General features: G+C 40.0%; 3 protein-coding genes across 6 annotated transcripts; 2 read left to right on the top strand and 1 right to left on the bottom strand.

Annotated features, from left to right (window-relative positions):
- Positions 1-58: 58 nt before the first annotated feature.
- On the top strand, positions 59-3,018 carry LOC108608160 (protein deadlock). Its single transcript, XM_017999417.1, has 4 exons — positions 59-433; positions 490-861; positions 919-1,050; positions 1,114-3,018. The coding sequence occupies exons 1-4, from the start codon at positions 284-286 to the stop codon at positions 3,016-3,018; spliced, it is 2,559 nt and encodes an 852-aa protein (XP_017854906.1). The 5' UTR covers positions 59-283.
- A 94-nt stretch (positions 3,019-3,112) lies between these two features.
- LOC108607505 (probable ATP-dependent RNA helicase DDX47) lies at positions 3,113-5,066 on the bottom strand. The gene is made up of 3 exons (XM_017998368.1): positions 4,768-5,066; positions 4,450-4,708; positions 3,113-4,239 (listed from the first exon to the last, which is right to left on the bottom strand). The coding sequence occupies exons 1-3, from the start codon at positions 4,990-4,992 to the stop codon at positions 3,158-3,160; spliced, it is 1,566 nt and encodes a 521-aa protein (XP_017853857.1). The 5' UTR covers positions 4,993-5,066; the 3' UTR covers positions 3,113-3,157.
- Positions 5,067-5,166: 100 nt separating this feature from the next.
- Positions 5,167-11,283, top strand: LOC108607503 (intersectin-1). Of its 4 annotated transcripts, none has more exons than XM_017998365.1 (12): positions 5,167-5,246; positions 5,521-6,112; positions 6,291-6,701; positions 6,778-7,208; positions 7,268-7,541; positions 7,614-7,761; positions 7,820-8,086; positions 8,155-9,102; positions 9,395-9,634; positions 9,739-10,012; positions 10,070-10,243; positions 11,205-11,283. In XM_017998365.1, the coding sequence occupies exons 2-12, from the start codon at positions 5,949-5,951 to the stop codon at positions 11,225-11,227; spliced, it is 3,354 nt and encodes a 1,117-aa protein (XP_017853854.1). In that variant the 5' UTR covers positions 5,167-5,246; positions 5,521-5,948; the 3' UTR covers positions 11,228-11,283. The 4 variants fall into 4 exon arrangements, with proteins under 4 accessions (XP_017853854.1, XP_017853855.1, XP_017853853.1 ...); XM_017998366.1 differs by lacking the exon at positions 11,205-11,283 and adding an exon at positions 10,832-11,114; XM_017998364.2 differs by lacking the exon at positions 11,205-11,283 and having other exon boundaries at positions 10,070-10,499.
- The last annotated feature ends 3,085 nt before the right edge of the window (positions 11,284-14,368 follow it).

Genomic DNA, 14,368 nt, shown 5'->3' with positions numbered 1-14,368 from the left:
GTAACGGTTACAAAATCGCAGTTCATAGCGCCAAAGCATGCGGTAGCACACATTTAAAACGTTTTCTAATGCTAAGATACGACGCAGCTATTGGTAATTTCAATTAGTTAATTATAAAATGTGCATTTGAAGCTTACGTGCATAGCAATACATTCAAACACCACAAGCCTGTTTTGCTCTAACAAGTAACAAGGCATTAAGTTTGTTGAAAACAAAAAAATATAACGGCACTTCTTTTGAAGAAAAATCGTGAACGCCTAACAAACATCTTCGCAGGTTCAATATGCGGCGCCGTGAAATACAACAATTGTTTGCACAAATTGTCCAATCGGAGGGCGAGGATAAATATACATCAGAGGAATGGCAGGAAATTTTCGATGACTTTTGGAAATGCATGTTGGATATTACAGTGCCCTGTGTTAGACTCGATACGGTAAGTTTTATGTTTGATGTACTTGCATTCTAGGATTAAGCAGCTTGTGTTTCTAGCCTGAAAGTTTAGATGAGCTACTAAGGAAATCTAAAGAACCTGTGCCCTTAAGTCGTCCCCCGTCTCCCGACGATTTGGAGCCTTTGTCAGTGTGGCGAGCGCGTATGAGGGCAAATTTTAAGCCACCGCAGCCTGAAAAGATAGAAAAGGTGGAAACTCAATTAGAAGAGATAAAGAAAGTTATAAAATCTGCACCACTTCGTAAACAGTCACCAACAACTGTTCCGGAATTTCCTAAACGTAAACGTGGTCGTCCTCGTATACTTAAAAAAAAAAATGAGACGCAGGCGGCTCAAGGAAAAGAAAAGCAAAATAATAAAGATCAAGTGCCTATAAAAAAGTGCAGTGATGAAGTTAAGGTTAAAGACAATGTAAGTAATAGTGTTTATTATTATATGTTGCTAATATTTGTCATTTAAATTTCTCAGAAAATAAAAGATGAACCACTGAAGGTAGAAATAAAATCTAAACCCTTCAAAGAGATCAAGATAATAGGAACTGAAAAGGCACCCGCGATAAATATCAAACCTAAGAAAATTACGCAAACAAAACGCAAACCTGTAAAAATATTCTGCGCTTCATTACAGTTATTGCCAGCTAATAAATTCCTTTTGTTACCACAGATGCAGATGCAACTAATCAAAGAAGCACATGTTCACCCAATAACTCCCATTAATTTGAAGATTACTGAGAATATACTGATCAAAGAGAAGCCTATACAATTGCCATTGAGTGCAGACGATTTGAGCTTGCCCAAGAATGCAACTCCCTCGCTGGAAGCAGATAATAAAATTAACAATATGCCATTGGAAAATATAACACATGAAAACCACTTGCCCAAGAACACAAGTCACGTGCTGGATGCAGATAATCAAATTAACAATATGCAATTTGAAAATATGACACTCGAAAGCCACTTGCAGTTGGATAACGAAATGACTGAATTGTTTGCTGATAATATTGTTGATCAATTTATGGATGTGGAGCAGACAGTTGGCGTTGAGGAGATTGATCGTTTTATAGAAAGCTTTAGTAACAAAACGCCTTCTGAAATTGATGATGCGCTTGCGGATACCACACATTTTTTTGAGAAGTTATCAAAAACGCCTATAGACTTGGATAGGCTGGACTATGAATATGACGAGAATCTTGATGGCGATATACTCTCAATGGACACTTCATGGGAGGGCGATTCGGATGATGACAATGCAGCCAAACAGACAAAGAAAAAATATAACTTAAAAACTGCTAGCAATAAGGAGCAACAGCAGCCTCAAGAAATTGTGCCAAGTACAGCTAAAGCTGCAGCAGTCAACAAAGCAATGGCTAGAAAGCAAGCGGAACCTCAAAGTAAAGGGCAAATTATTGCTATAATACCAGCTGATGACAATTTAAGTAGACAGATGAAGATAAAGGAGAATTTACAACCTGCTCAGACTGAAGCTCTACAACAGTCCGCCAGGAAAACACCTACTGCGCCTACAACGATGCCCAAATTTCGCATACAGAAGATATCTAAGACGCAGCCAACGCAACAAAATTACTTACCGCTAGATAATATTATAAAGAGCATGGATACCAATGGGCCCACGTCACAGATAAAAAAAGGTAATGGACATCAAACGCAACAACAAGCCTGCATAGAGCGACGTGTGACAGCAACACCCGCCGCACCCGCACCTATATTTGCGCCACCTTATCGACGACCGGCGCCAGCTGCAGCAGCATTACCAGTCGCACCACCACCACCAGCAGCAACACTACCAGTTGCACCACCACTAGCAGAACCACTACCAGTTGCACCACCAGCAGCAGCAGTAGAAGCGGACCTGCCAATAAAACCTTGCAAAGGTATCTACGCTGCACTCTTTGGCATCAATTGTTGGAAATATTTAAGCAAAACCTGTGAGCAGTCGAATTGCAACCACACGTTTAATGACGCGATCTATGTGCAGAGATGTCTCAGTGAGCTGCATACAAGAGAATTGCTGAACAGCTATAGTTTTGTGCTACGCCATGGCATGCTCTTTAAATACTTTTTTATGTTGTATGCAAATGTCTTTTCCGCAAAACAATTTCTGTGGGGCTTGCAGCAAATGGTTGAGGACTGCGCGCTCTATATGGATCTAAGCGCACCGTTTCTTATGGATTTATATCAATGCTTATTAAGGCATGGCATGCCAACACAGGCAGCTGCAGGACACTTTATGCAACATTTGTGGCAGCCAAAGCAGGCCTGCAAGTATATTAAATCTACCAATCAGTTGTTGCTGATCCTAGCACATGCAGATTGGTACAGCTACATTCCACAGCTGGACCAATTATTGCACAACGAACCCTTTCCCTTGCCTCTACAATTCTTATCAATCATTGCTCACAATGCAATGACCACCAATCAGCCCGAGCTAGTGAAAAAAGCGAGCGACTACCTGTTGTTTTATCCAATCAACAAAAGTACCGAGAACCTCAGTTCCGCTCTGCAATTACTTCAATCGATTCTGTCATATACTGGTGGACAACGAAGCTAATCATAACAATAAAAATTGTATGGACCTTACAATAATGAACTACTACTACATAATTGAAACACAAGATGCGTATATTAAAATTAGTTTTGTTTATTTACTTAAAAAAAATAACACTTTATTATATACTATAGCTTGGAAATTAATTTCGTTTTTTGCCTCTGCTCCAATTCTTTTTGCCGCCTGGGCCTGCTTTGCCGTGGTTTTGGCTCTTGCCTTTGCCCATTGGCTTCATGCGCTTGCGCGCACCTGTAAACTGCTCAGAGTCATCAACGTCTACAGCGCGCTTTTTGCCACCCTTATAGCCCTTGGAATCCTCCAAATCCTTAAGCTCTAGTTTTGCAGTGCGCTGAGCTTCAGCCACTCGCTCCTGCAACGCCAGCACTTCATCCTCCTCGCATTTGTACAGAGGCAATTGCTTTCCTAGCAAGTGCTCTATGCGCTGATACAACTCTATGTCATATTGACTAACCATAGTAATGGCTTGACCCGAGCGTCCAGCACGTGCTGTGCGTCCCACACGATGTATATAGTCCTTACTATGTGTCGGTATATCAAAGTTAATAACCACATCTACATGTGGTATGTCCAAACCACGCGAGGCCACATCGGTTGATATTAAAATGGAACGATTTTTCGCTTTGAATTTATTCAAAGCCGCCAAACGTTTGTTCTGTGACATTTGTCCATGCAGTGGTATGGCCGCTAAGCCCAAGGCGCGCAGCATTAACGCCGTCTTTACAGTATTATTGCAGGTGCTGCAAAATATCATAAAACTATTACCAGCCAGCTCATTGAGTATGTGCACCAGGTAGACATCCTTGTATTTAACGGGTATGAATAGATAGTACTGTTGCAGCTGATCGACTGTCTGATATTTGTTGGACACCTCCACCTTGACGGGATCCTTAAGCGAGGCACGCTGTAGCTTTTTCACTTTCTTTGTCATGGTGGCGCTAAACAGAAATGTGCGTCGCTCGCGGGGCAACACTTTTAATATTTTATCCAGCTCCACTTCAAAGTCCATGTTAAGTATGCGATCGGCTTCGTCCATAACCAAGTACTTAATTGCCTTTAAGTTGAAGCCTTTTAAGTTCTCAAGATGGTCCACTAGACGACCGGGTGTTGCAATTATTACGTGTGGCTTTTTAGCCAATTGTAGACCCTGAGCCACCATGTCCATGCCACCAACTATGACACAGCACTTGATGCCAATGCCGACGCCTGTTGGGTAAGTAAAAGTACTTGCATGTTACTAAAAAATAGTTTTGGTATGGATAACATATGGTTACATTAGCTTTACTCAGAGGTAGTGACGAATAAAGAAATTATAATTTCATATTTTCGTTTATATAAACATAAAAATCAAAAAGGGTTTAACATCATGGTATAAAGCAAAACTGTTTCTATTACATTATTTAATGCAACACTTACCCAGTGCCTCGAACTGTTCTCCAATTTGGAAGGCCAACTCACGTGTTGGCGTTAGCACAAGCGCAAAATATCTCTGCGGATTCTCAAGCAACGCATGCAATATGGGCAGAGCAAATGCACCCGTTTTGCCCGAACCTGTTTCAGCCAGTCCTATTACATCTTTTCCCTGTAAGGCAACAGGTATAGCCTCCTTTTGTATCTTAGAAGGTGCTTTCCATTTGAGTTCCTCGCACGCCTGGCACAACGTATCATTCAGACCCTACATTTGAAAAACAGTTTAAGAAAATGCTTAACCTTATGAGTTATTTGTATGCGTACAAGATCTTTCCAGGTTAGTGCTTTTTCATTTTCTGCTGGCTTGTCTTCGTCGCCTTCATGTTCAGAGCCTGCCTCAGCGTCGCTCTCAGCCTGATCCTCTTCTTCGGAACCATTTTCTTCATCAGAAGCAGCGTCATCGCCGTCTTCAGCACCGCTCAATTCTTCGTCATCCTCTTCTTCACTTGTTTGTAGCTCTGCTTGCTCCTCTTCTGAAGTTTCTGACATATTTTTTTATATATTCTTACGATTTTGCTACCAGAACACTACCTTCTCGTACACGTGCTCGCAGAAAAAGAGCGACAGCAGAAAATAGCTAAGTCTAGCTATAAAATTGAGAAAATTCCAACACTGCTTGAACAGTGCTCTGTAATTGTGAAGACAAAAATGTACTATTTTTGCCAACGAGCTGCAGATGAATTGCAATAGTATAAGAAATAAAAACCAAAAAGTTTGTGAAAAATTTAGTGTTCAAATGAAAAGTAAGCATAAATTATTTGCGCATTACATTAAAGTTGACAAATGTAGGCGTTAAATTTTGCACGTATCTACTATTATTAAATGCACACTGATACGATTTTAGAGTGTTAACTTTCGGTCAAACAAATACGTTCGCCAGTAGATAACTACTGAAAATTCCAATATTATGAGTTAATCTTTTACTTTTACACCTGTTGTAGCTTATACTATTATACATTTTAAACATAATTTGTGCATTTTGAGATGTTACTAACGTTTTGTAATTCGCAATTTTAGGTAAACCATAAAAATCCATTGTGAAAAATTGTGGGTGGTGTGGGAGACTCAATAGTAAAAGAGCGTAAGCCAAAGTCAGCGCAAGGCGAGAGTGAGTGTGTATGCGTACGTGTGTGTGTGTCAGTCGAGGAGCACGACATGTATTTGATGTATACTCAGCGGCCGAAGAGAGCGCAGCTATAAACAAGAACAAAACACACATGCACATATACATACAAACTGGCACAACAGTAGCATAGCTTGTTGTGGGGGAGTGGGAGCCACAGTCGGTTACGAGTAATACGCCAACGCGAGCAAAGAACGGCAAAGAAAAAAAAAAGAGGAAAAGAAAAGGAAGCACACACGTACGCAGCAAAAAACAAGGATATTGCAAGAATAACTATAAAAACCGAAAGTAGAGTGACTCAAGTAGAAAAAAAAACTTCAATATGAATCCAGCGGTTGATGCGTGGGTGGTTACCCAGCGTGAGAGAGTCAAGTATCAGGAGCAGTTCAAAGCGCTGCAGCCCGTGGGCGGCTTTGTGACAGGAGCTCAGGCTAAAGGATTCTTTTTGCAGTCGCAGCTACCGCCACTGATCTTAGGACAAATATGGTGAGTCACTTACACATATATACAATGCATGTGTATGTACAAACATGAAAACCAAAAGAGGCGTCAACTCTCACTGATAAGCAAAGAATTTGCTGTTTTTTGTTTTGCTTGCTCTTTAGCATGAATTGTTGATATGAACACAAATTATTTACATCTTTATCTTTTTTGTTATATGCAGGGCTTTAGCCGACACGGACTCGGATGGCAAAATGAACATAAATGAGTTTAGCATTGCATGCAAGCTTATCAATCTCAAGCTGCGTGGCCTGGAAGTGCCCAAGACCCTGCCACCTACACTGCTTAGCTCTCTAACGGATCCAGTAGGTGGTCAGACGCCCACAATGACGCCTCGGGGATCGACTAGCTCCATGAGCCCGATGGATCCGCTTAAGAGTCTGGCTACTGCGGTGCCTGCGCCCATAGCAGCGCCTCCAGTTGCTGTTGCAACTCCAGTTGCTGCTGTTGTGCCGCCCCCTGTAGTTGCGCCAGCTGTGTCCGCTGTGCCCGCAGCAATTGTATCGCCACCACAAAGCAATCCACCCAGTCGTCACATGTCCGTTTCGGAACGTGCGCCATCCATTGAATCACCGTAAGTAGTTTGCTACATAACATAAAACTTGAGCAAATAAGTTAGCAGTCTTTTCCACCCTCTCTGTTTCTCACAGTCAAGGCGAGTGGGCGGTACAGGCGGCACAGAAGCGGAAATACACGCAGGTCTTTAATGCCAATGATCGCACACGTTCCGGCTACTTGACTGGAGCTCAGGCACGTGGCGTGCTAGTGCAGAGCAAACTGCCACAGGTGACGTTGGCGCAGATCTGGACGCTGGCTGATGTGGATGGTGATGGCCGTCTCAGCTGCGATGAGTTTATTTTGGCCATGTTTTTGTGCGAAAAAGCGATGGCTGGTGAGAAGATACCTGTGACCTTGCCACTTGATTGGGTGCCGCCGAGCTTGCGTAAGATTAAGTCACGTCCAGGCTCTGTGTCGGGTGTTAGCTCACGTCCTGGATCTCAGCCAGCCTCGCGACATGCGTCGGTTTCATCACAAGGCGCCGTTATGGCGGACATTGATGCTGCTGCGGGCTTGCCACAGAGTAAGTAAATTTTGTGCTTTAAATTGATCATTGAAGCTGACATTTTTTGTATTTTGCAGACTCGTTTGAGGACAAGCGCAAAGAGAACTATGAGAAGGGCAAAGTGGAGCTAGATCGCAGGCGCAAGTTAATTGAGGACCAGCAGCGGAAGGAGCGCGAGGAGCGTGAGCGTAAAGAGCGCGAGGAAGTTGAGAAACGTGAGAAGGCACGTCTGGAAGCAGAGCGCAAGCAGCAAGAGGAGCTGGAACGACAGCTGCAGCGTCAGCGTGAAATCGAATTGGAAAAAGAAGAGCAGCGTAAACGTGAACTTGAAGCCAAGGAAGCAGCTAGAAAGTGAGTTGACGACACAAACTCTCGCCATACAGAAGCATCTAATGCTTGCTTACTTTTCATTTTATTTTGCAGGGAACTAGAGAAGCAGCGCCAGCTGGAATGGGAGCAAGCCCGCATTGCCGAAATGAACGCACAGAAGCAACGGGAGCAAGAGCGCGTTCTCAAGCAAAAGGCACACAATACACAGCTGAATGTGGAGCTCAGCACGCTGAACGAAAAGGTTGATTGAAGAGCAAATAAATACGCCGAGTGGCTTACTAAATTTTCTTTTTCCCTAGATCAAAGATTTGTCGCAAAAGATTTGCGATACACGCGCTGGTGTAACCAATGTGAAATCGGTTATTGATGGCATGCGCACTCAGCGCGATACTTCGATGAGCGAAATGGCGCAGCTGAAGGCGCGCATCAAAGAGCAAAATGCCAAGCTGCTGCAACTCACGCAAGAGCGCTCGAAATGGGATGCTAAGAGCAAGGCCAGCGGTGCCGGTTTGACTGGCGATGCAGCTCAGCAGGAGCAGCTTAATGCTGCCTTTGCACACAAGCAGGTAACTTAAGCAGGCAACAGTGAATACAACAGCTATTAATTTGTATATACTTTCTTTTATTTATATAGCTGCTGATCAAGCAAATTAAAGACAAAGTGGAGAACATTGGCAAGGAAATCGAAAGCAAGAAGGAGGATCTCAATTCGAACGATGTGACCATGACCGAGCTCAAAGGCGAGCTGTCCGCTTTGATTGCCAAGTGTGAGGAGCTGTACAAGGAGTACGATGTTGAGCGAACATCTGTGCTGGAATTGAAATACAATCGCAAGAATGAAGCAGCTAGCATTAGTGCCAGCTCAGCTTGGGATACTGGCAGTGCATGGGGCAGCACTGCGGCAGCCAGTGTGCCCGCCGCAGTGGATGCCTACTCCAGCTATGGCCTGGCCAGTGAGTCAAGCGCAGCTGTTGCTGAAACAGCGGGTGCTGCTGCTGCTGCTGTGGATGACAGTGGACCAGCGCCAGAAGGCTTTGTTAAGTATCGCGCTGTCTATGAGTTCACGGCACGTAATGCCGAGGAGATAACATTTGTGCCAGGAGACATTATATTGGTGCCATTTGAGCAGAACGCCGAGCCTGGCTGGCTGGCGGGTGAAATCAATGGTCATACTGGCTGGTTTCCCGAATCTTATGTCGAGAAACTGGAGGAGGAGGAGCAGTCGGCTGTGCCAGCTGTTGCCGAAGCCGCAGAAGCTGTACCTGTAGCCGATAGCTACAACGACAATAGCATGCTGCCTGAGTCAACAACTGTTGCAGCTGGCGACATTGAATATTATATAGCCGCATATCCTTATGAATCTGCTGAGGACGGAGACCTCAGCTTCGGTGCCGGTGAGATGGTGATGGTTATCAAAAAGGAGGGCGAATGGTGGACAGGCACCATTGGCAATCGCACTGGCATGTTTCCCTCAAACTATGTGCAAAAGGCTGATGTGGGGGGAACAGCTGCCGTCAGCACCAGCGCCAGCGCCACTGAGGCTTCATCTGCTGCAGCTGCTGTTACTGAAACTGTAGATCAGGTGAGTGCAGCCGACATACAGTTCAAACTCGATAATTCAGACAAGCATAAACATTATGAATTTCTTGAACTTTTGTCTTTTGAATTTTGTAAACTTGTAATTAAGTCCGAGTGGTGTCCTTACTATCGAGATTGTACTATATATAATAGAGTTCCCCAATATGTAATGCGTTTTTAACCAACCCTCATGTGCTCTCATCTACTAATCCAATGCTTCTCATCGGCCCCCAACACACAATATAACTCAACACCCAAATTGAACATTTGCATTAAACACGCTGCACGCTGCTCAGGAGTTGACATACAATGGAAGTAATGCTGCCTATGCCGTGCAGCAGCCGGAGCTGCAGGAGGCGGTGCAACAGTTACAGTCACAGCCACCACCGCAAGCACAGCCCGCTGAGTTGGAGGAGGCGCCCACCAATGAAGATCTCGACACTGAAGTCTCACAGATAAACACACAGTCCAAGTCACAGACCGAACCGGCAGAGAGCTACAGCCGGCCCATGTCACGCACTTCTTCCATGACACCCGTAAATAGTTGATTTGCATATACAAATATATATATATATATAATGGTTATTTATAGTGCACACTGCCAAGTTATTTTGCTAATTGTTACATTCGTTTATTGCAGGGCATGCGCGCCAAGCGTTCGGAGATAGCACAAGTCATAGCGCCCTACGAAGCCACGAGCAGCGAGCAGTTGTCGCTGACTCGCGGCCAGCTGATTATGATACGCAAAAAGACCGACTCCGGCTGGTGGGAGGGTGAGCTGCAGGCCAAGGGCAGACGCCGGCAAATTGGCTGGTTCCCTGCCACTTATGTTAAAGTGCTGCAGGGCGGACGCAACAGCGGTCGCAATACTCCCGTCTCTGGCAGTCGCATCGAGATGACCGAAACAATCTTGGGTGCGTCTTGGTTGTAGCCGAAATATGTAGACTGAAAATTAATAAGCTTAATTGCAGACAAAGTGATTGCGCTCTATCCGTACAAAGCACAAAATGATGATGAGCTATCGTTCGATAAGGACGATATTATCAGCGTACTGGGTCGCGATGAGCCGGAGTGGTGGCGCGGAGAATTAAATGGTCTCTCTGGACTATTTCCGAGCAACTATGTGGGACCCTTTGTCACGTCCGGTAAGACAGCCAAAACGAATGGCACCAAGGCGCCGTGAATCTCACAATCACCACAACAGTAACAATTGAAACCAACACCATGACACGAGCTCTCTTTATTTACACATTCCAAGAGTAAATTTAAAATTCGTTTATTTTTTATTTGTTCGAATAAGTAACGCCAATTTGTTCTCGCCACTGCTGCTCCTTAGTTATAATTTAATATTGTTGCAATACCAATGCACGCACACACACACACACACACACATACAATATGTGCAACTATTGTTAATTATATAATTGTTATTATTTAGTTATTTAGCATTTATTTAATTTTAAGTTACAATTACGTCCTATGAGCATTGTGTTTCCATGTTAGCCAATCGGTAGCTTTAATTTTGATATTGATATCGCATACGCCTATACTTTATATTATATAGTATGTTTGTATTTTGGTAGTCCATTATTTGTATTTATTTTGTCTCATTATTAATTGTACACAAATATTTATACATTTTTGTTTATTGTACATAAAAGTAAATTTGCAAATGAAACTAAATGATATTTTTAATGTTGCTTAATATTCGTTTTATAAAATTCTGTAAACAGGAAACGTATAACGAGGCATTGGTGGTCTCTAAACAGCGTCAGGACAACGCTTCACACAACAACAACAGCAACCACAATAATAAAAATTATTATACAAATCACACGAACAACAATTAAATGCTTACAGCTCTAAACTAAGTTAAAGCCCCAACAAAATATTAACAAAATGTAGTCAAAGTTTAGTAAACAATTGTATTAGATATTGTTATTATTATTATAATTCTGACTAGGCTCATTTGGGAAAAAAGTGCAATCATTACAACCAAAAACAACAACAAAAAAAACCCTAACTAAAATCAGTAAAAAACTAAATTACACTTGTATTTTTTATTTCAAAGTTTTGATACATTAATTAAATGTCCTTTGCTTGCAGTAAGTATTCTCATAGCGATCTGAATAAGATAAACAAACTCATGCTCATCAAAATCAAATCATGCAACTTTAAATCTCATAAATGTAATCAAAGTACCATTAAAAAATACAAATACAAATAAAATTTAAAAGTTACAAAGTACATACATATTAAAAACGATAATTGCTATATACGCATTCATAGACACATTATATATAAATATATATAAAAAAAAAACGAAACACTAAAGAATTCTGTTATATTAGATGTGTTTTGCAAAACATGAAATCTACGATAAATATATTAACTATATATGTAACTATAGCGATTTTTTCGAACCAACAAGTTATATAAACACTACTAACTACCTAAATACATGCATACATACAAATATATTTATATATATATAAATGGTTTTCTGTGTTTTCCAAACGTATTTGTATATAAAACAATATTTAATATTAATTGTTAACTATATACTAAGCATGATGACCATTCTCTTATATACAGACATATGAACACAGACAGACACACATGCATATACATAGTTATTATATATATTTCAATGCACTTTTGTGTGCGTGCAAGACAACAGTATTTATTTATTGTATCGAAGATTATATGCAATTTATTTTCAAGTCTACTTTAAGCGCTTAACTCAACTGCCATTATTATGTATATTACTTTAATTCTAATGCTAAAATGTTGAAATTATGTTGCAAGCGTTAAAGTTGCCTAATGTTGTATTGTATAAACTGAATATTGTACAAAATGAGAAATTCAATTCAATACATGCATATACATCTACATATATACATATATCGGAACATATACTTATAGCTACATATGTTATGTTATGCCCTGTTATGCTGTGCATCGGTTCTATAAATGATAACTAGTATATGCCTATGAATTCTAAACAAAACTCACTTGCCTTTCAAGCTGATAAACATTGTAACTTGTTATTGCATACAACTATCTGATATATGCGTCTATAGCTCTATATAGTACACACACACACACATGATGGTATGAATTAAAACCAAAGTAATTATCTAACGAATTATACAGTTGATCCGCAAGCTAAACTCATATTAAAGCTAATGTTGGTTTAATTAGTAATCAAGGACACACACAAATTAAGCTATATACTAAATAATAAGTGGTCCTTTAAGCAAATGTTAATGATTTCAATGCAATATGCTATGCACACTTCAGACACACACACACACACACACACACACACACATAACTTATATAATGCTCATTTATATGCGTATTTGTTTTAAATGTTAAAAAGCGTTAATGAATTCAAACTATGCAGTGAATTAAGTATTAAACTAAATATATATATAACTAATATATATAACGATTAATAGCAATCCCCAAAATTATATATACATAGCACCCACTCACACACACACACACTTGCATCAACTTTAAATGCGAAATGATGACCAGCGATATACATACAGCGATATACTGACTTACATATTTACCTAACAGCACATGCATACAGTATATATATATCGGGAGTTATTTAACAAATGGAAAAAACTAAATAGTAAACACTTGCAAAATTCATTAAGCATATTGAGGTATATCAGTTGGAAAACCAAGAAAATTAATTAACAAAGCATATTTGGTGAAAATAAATGTATAAACGGTATTTCAAACAACAACAACAGGACTCTTTTTATCTAAACTGGGAAGCAGGATACTGGGGCGTCGTCACATAATGTTGTCTTGCTTGTTTACTATTTTGTTCATAACTTCGCCAAATAATTTGTATATCATACAAATTTTTAGCTGAGTTATAGCTCTGCAAAGTCGGAAAGTCAACAAAAAGTTACTCTTCAGCATTGGTTTTGTTGAAATAACTTTAACAAAATCGTAGACTTTCCAAGTTTGAATGCAGTTTTATTCTTATGCATCTCACGAGTCTAACAAGGCATGAAACTCCGCAATCGGATGCAATTTCGCTGAATTACGGCTTATCCAAGTGCGATATTTCACAAAAAAATTTTACTTGTTTGTTAACTATTTTGTTCATAACTTCGCCAGATAATTTTTATATCTTGCAATCTTACACACATTTTAATTGTGCTTCCCACGCCAACATATTGGCGTATAAAGCATTTGGCTCGTATTTTATTTAGTTTAGCTTTAGCAAAATCTTGCAATTAAAATATTTAATTGTTTGACAAGCAGTAAGTCTGAAAGTTGCTCAAAATACTTTATTTTATTTTAATACAAATTTTAATTTATTTGCACTTTTTTTCGAACACAACAGCATATATTTATTTAGTATCTCAATGGACAAATAAGCCCTACAAAACTTCGTTGTGCGAATTTTTATTTTTGGCTGAGATATAGCGCTCTATAAGTTTTTGAAAGTGATTAGAAATGAAGACGGCATCATTTTTGGCGAGAATCCATTAATACAGGGGTTTACATCTAGTATATTTTGCGCAAAATACGAAATCCGTTAAACTTAATTTCACACAGATTGACTCGCTTTACTTCGTTTGATAGAGCCATCTCAGAGTTCTATTAACAATTTGCTTAATTGATCAGAGGCTAATCGGATAGCGAATTTTCGTGCTGATTACGTAGGCTGCTATTTCAATATGTGAGCAGATATTTTATGCACAAAAATTATAGTCGTTTGGATGATTTAATATTGTTATAATGTTTCGAGAAGACGACCTTCGCCAAAATAATTTTTTATATCTTGCATGCTGAGACATAACATACTATTTTAAGTTGGTGGCTTTCCAACCCAAACATAATGAGAGCTGTATATTAACAGCATTTGGCTCGGATTTTTTTTAGTTTAGTTATAGCTTTGCAAAGTTTGAAATTAAACAAAAAATTACTCTTTCAGTCATAGGTTTTGCTGGCTATTTGTCAAAAATTTATTTATGTCGAACACACCAGCATAAAATTTTTCTAGATCATCTCATGTTGTAGTCAATATTTAAGCTACAACTTAATGAGAGTGACGATTTTTTTTTGGCTGAGCTATAAAGCCTCTCAAAATTTGAAAGTGGTAAGAAAATTGAAGACGGTATCGAATCTACTTTGGGTATAAATAATTCTTACATCCGATATTTTTGTATTTGCCACATCATATTTAATTATCTTGAAAATATCGTAAGATTCTTAATTATCCGAAAGTCTAG

Source organism: Drosophila busckii, chromosome 2L (assembly GCF_011750605.1).
Source record: "Drosophila busckii strain San Diego stock center, stock number 13000-0081.31 chromosome 2L, ASM1175060v1, whole genome shotgun sequence".
In the NCBI taxonomy this organism is placed as follows: domain Eukaryota; kingdom Metazoa; phylum Arthropoda; class Insecta; order Diptera; family Drosophilidae; genus Drosophila; species Drosophila busckii.
The sequence above is the reverse complement of the archived record's forward strand: the minus strand, read 5'-3'. Positions and strand labels throughout refer to the sequence as shown.